Source organism: Montipora capricornis, chromosome 5 (genome assembly GCF_036669925.1).
Source record: "Montipora capricornis isolate CH-2021 chromosome 5, ASM3666992v2, whole genome shotgun sequence".
NCBI classification, from domain to species: Eukaryota; Metazoa; Cnidaria; class Anthozoa; order Scleractinia; family Acroporidae; genus Montipora; species Montipora capricornis.
In genome coordinates, this window is record NC_090887.1 from 23,741,619 (window position 1) to 23,744,186 (window position 2,568).

The 2,568-nt window shown below is 39.6% G+C and overlaps 1 protein-coding gene across 1 annotated transcript in view; it reads right to left on the minus strand.

The window, feature by feature from the left end:
* The window catches only part of LOC138049970 (protein sidekick-2-like), a 57,306-nt gene extending 54,738 nt beyond the window's left edge, over positions 1-2,568 (minus strand). The window contains exon 1 of the mRNA XM_068896460.1: positions 2,275-2,568. Coding sequence (XP_068752561.1) covers positions 2,275-2,416 — 142 coding nt within the window. The 5' untranslated portion in view covers positions 2,417-2,568. The remainder of the gene's footprint in view (positions 1-2,274) is intronic.

Genomic DNA, 2,568 nt, shown 5'->3' on the forward strand with positions numbered 1-2,568 from the left:
CGTTCTCACTCAAGTGAAACTGGAGGTTTTAAATTTTGAAATGCAGCCCCCCTTTGCCAATTAGTTTCGCTCAACTATGTGCCTAATCCAAATAGGCCATTTCCGAATTCATGTCCGCCTTCTCTTCAAAGCGAGTATAAGTGTAAAGTTTTTGTGATGGTAATTAGTTCTACTTTACTTATGAATGAAAACTAATTTTCATAAGAAAGACTTCGCACATAGACTCGCTTTGAAAAAGGAAGCAGAGATGAACTCGGAAATGGCCTAAAGCAGGGGACGGAGTTCCTGTTGTAGTGGTCTGCCCTTTTTCCCAGGGAATGTGGCCGGTGGATATACTGGTACAAATAGACAATTCCTGTTGTACTTGTTTCTCAGTAATAAACACATGAGAAACATCAGAAAGAACAAGAAAGTAGTTTTGGCTCTGGCTACTCGTTGGGGTTAACATTAGGGTCGTTTATACGAGAGAAAACAAGCCTCGGCTTACAAAATACGCTAACACCCCGTATAAATGGTACAAAATCTACGTTAACGGCTTTCTCAAGCCGCGGCTTATCCTGGCCTGGGAGTTAATACTCGTATAAATAGTTCCTTTCGCGTATTATGTACGCCAAGGCCAGAGTAAGCCGCGGCTTATTTTCTATCGTATAAACGGCCCTATTGTTGTGCGAGTAGCAACATAGTAAAAATTATAGAAAATTCCTTGCAAAATAAACAATTCAGTCTCACTTGGACTCGCCTTGAAGAGGAGGCAGACATGAATATTTGATGACCGTGTGATTCGTAGGTAATCACATCATCGAGTGCAATTTGGAATAAATAAGCACTAGTAAATTTAAGACGAACAAAATTGCACGAGCCCGTAGGGCGAGTGCTATTTTCAGTGTTTGAGAAAATTTACAAGTACTTAGTTATTCCAAATTGCACGAGAAAAATCATGTGATTATTTATTAATGGCATTGATATGGGATGTATTATGGAAGTATGTTGACGACACTACTGCTTCGGAGATCGTTACCAAGGACAAAGAAAGAAGCGCCCAGTGCACAGCGGACTTATATAAGATCTGTATTGATGTATGCCGTACTAGTATTTTATCAAGCTCTGCCCTTGTATCTCAAGTACGAAATAGAACAGGTACAGAAAAGGGCATTGTCAATAATCTATCCAGGGATATTGTACAGTGATGCCTAAAGCCGATGATACATGGTTCAACATTTGTTGATCAAAAAATGTTGCAGCTGTTGTTCAACAAATGTTGAACAGTGTGTCTTGCCATGTTGAATGTTGAAAAATGCCATTCAACACGTTCAACGTTGTTGAACGATGTTGAACGAAAATAGAGATCAGCTCTATTCCGTTCAACACGTCTGTGCAACATGGTTCAACATTTGTTAAGCAACAAATGTTGCAGGATGTTGAACCGTCTGCCATCGGCTTAAGAGCATGCAAACACCCCTAAGGTCGGTTCTTATTGTGATGCCATTTGCAGAAAGACATTTTTCAACATTATCAATGACAAGGAAAATTGCACGAGCCCTCAGTTAGGTCGAGCCAGCGCAATTTGCAATCTTAAAAATTTTACGAAAACTTTATATTCATTTTAAAGTCCCGACTTTGAGCCAGTTTTTGGGCTTTGTTCAGTGTTTTTGTTCTCAGCATTCCCTTCAAACTCTGAATTAAAACGTTGTTACTTCTCCTAACCAGTCCGCCATTTTGTTTTAATGCGCTTTCGGGACCTTCCATTTCAACTTTTCTTTTACTCGATTTCAACTTTCTGCACTGTTTGAGATTAATTGACGTGTTCTCAGCTAATAAGCAGGGCGGACTGATTTTCGCATGTATATTATAAAGACTCAAGAGTCCATTACCTAGAGCAAGAATCTAGTATCAAGTTTGTCCCCATTAGCGTCGGAAATGTGTGTATTTTTAACCCAAGTTTTGCGGGAAGACCAAATCAGCTACCTCAATGTTGTACTCAATTCAAATCTCTTGGGGTTAAGATTTTTTGTTCATTGTATTTGCATTATAATGTAGCATTCACAATTAAATGATATGGACTCGGAAATACCGTGAACAAAAATATTTTATTCCCAAACGGTTTGAATTGGGTAAAACAATGAGTTAGCCTATATGGTCTATTGTTTATTTTTCTGCAAAAGTTGGTTTAAAAATAGACACTTTTCTGACGCTGATGGGGACAAGGCCAACATGGGTAAATCTTAGTTTCGGTGACGGACTCTTGAAAGAACAAATTAGACCAGAAATACTCACTGCTCTCGTCAGTCCGGGTCTGTATCATATCGCTAGTGTTTCCAATTCCTACTTGTGTAAAGGCAGCTACCGTGATGTTGTAGAAGGTAAACACGGCTAGATTTGACAAATTCACCGCCCTTTTCGAGCCGCAAATCATCATGTGACGAGTAGATGATGCATTATGGGAAGCCGTGAAGGTCACGTCAAAGCCAGCGAGAACTCCATGAATCTTCTCTTGAACTGGTGGAGTCCATTCTACTTTAATTTCGTGTGCACTCGTATTGTAAGCAGTCACATTCCTTGGAGGATAAG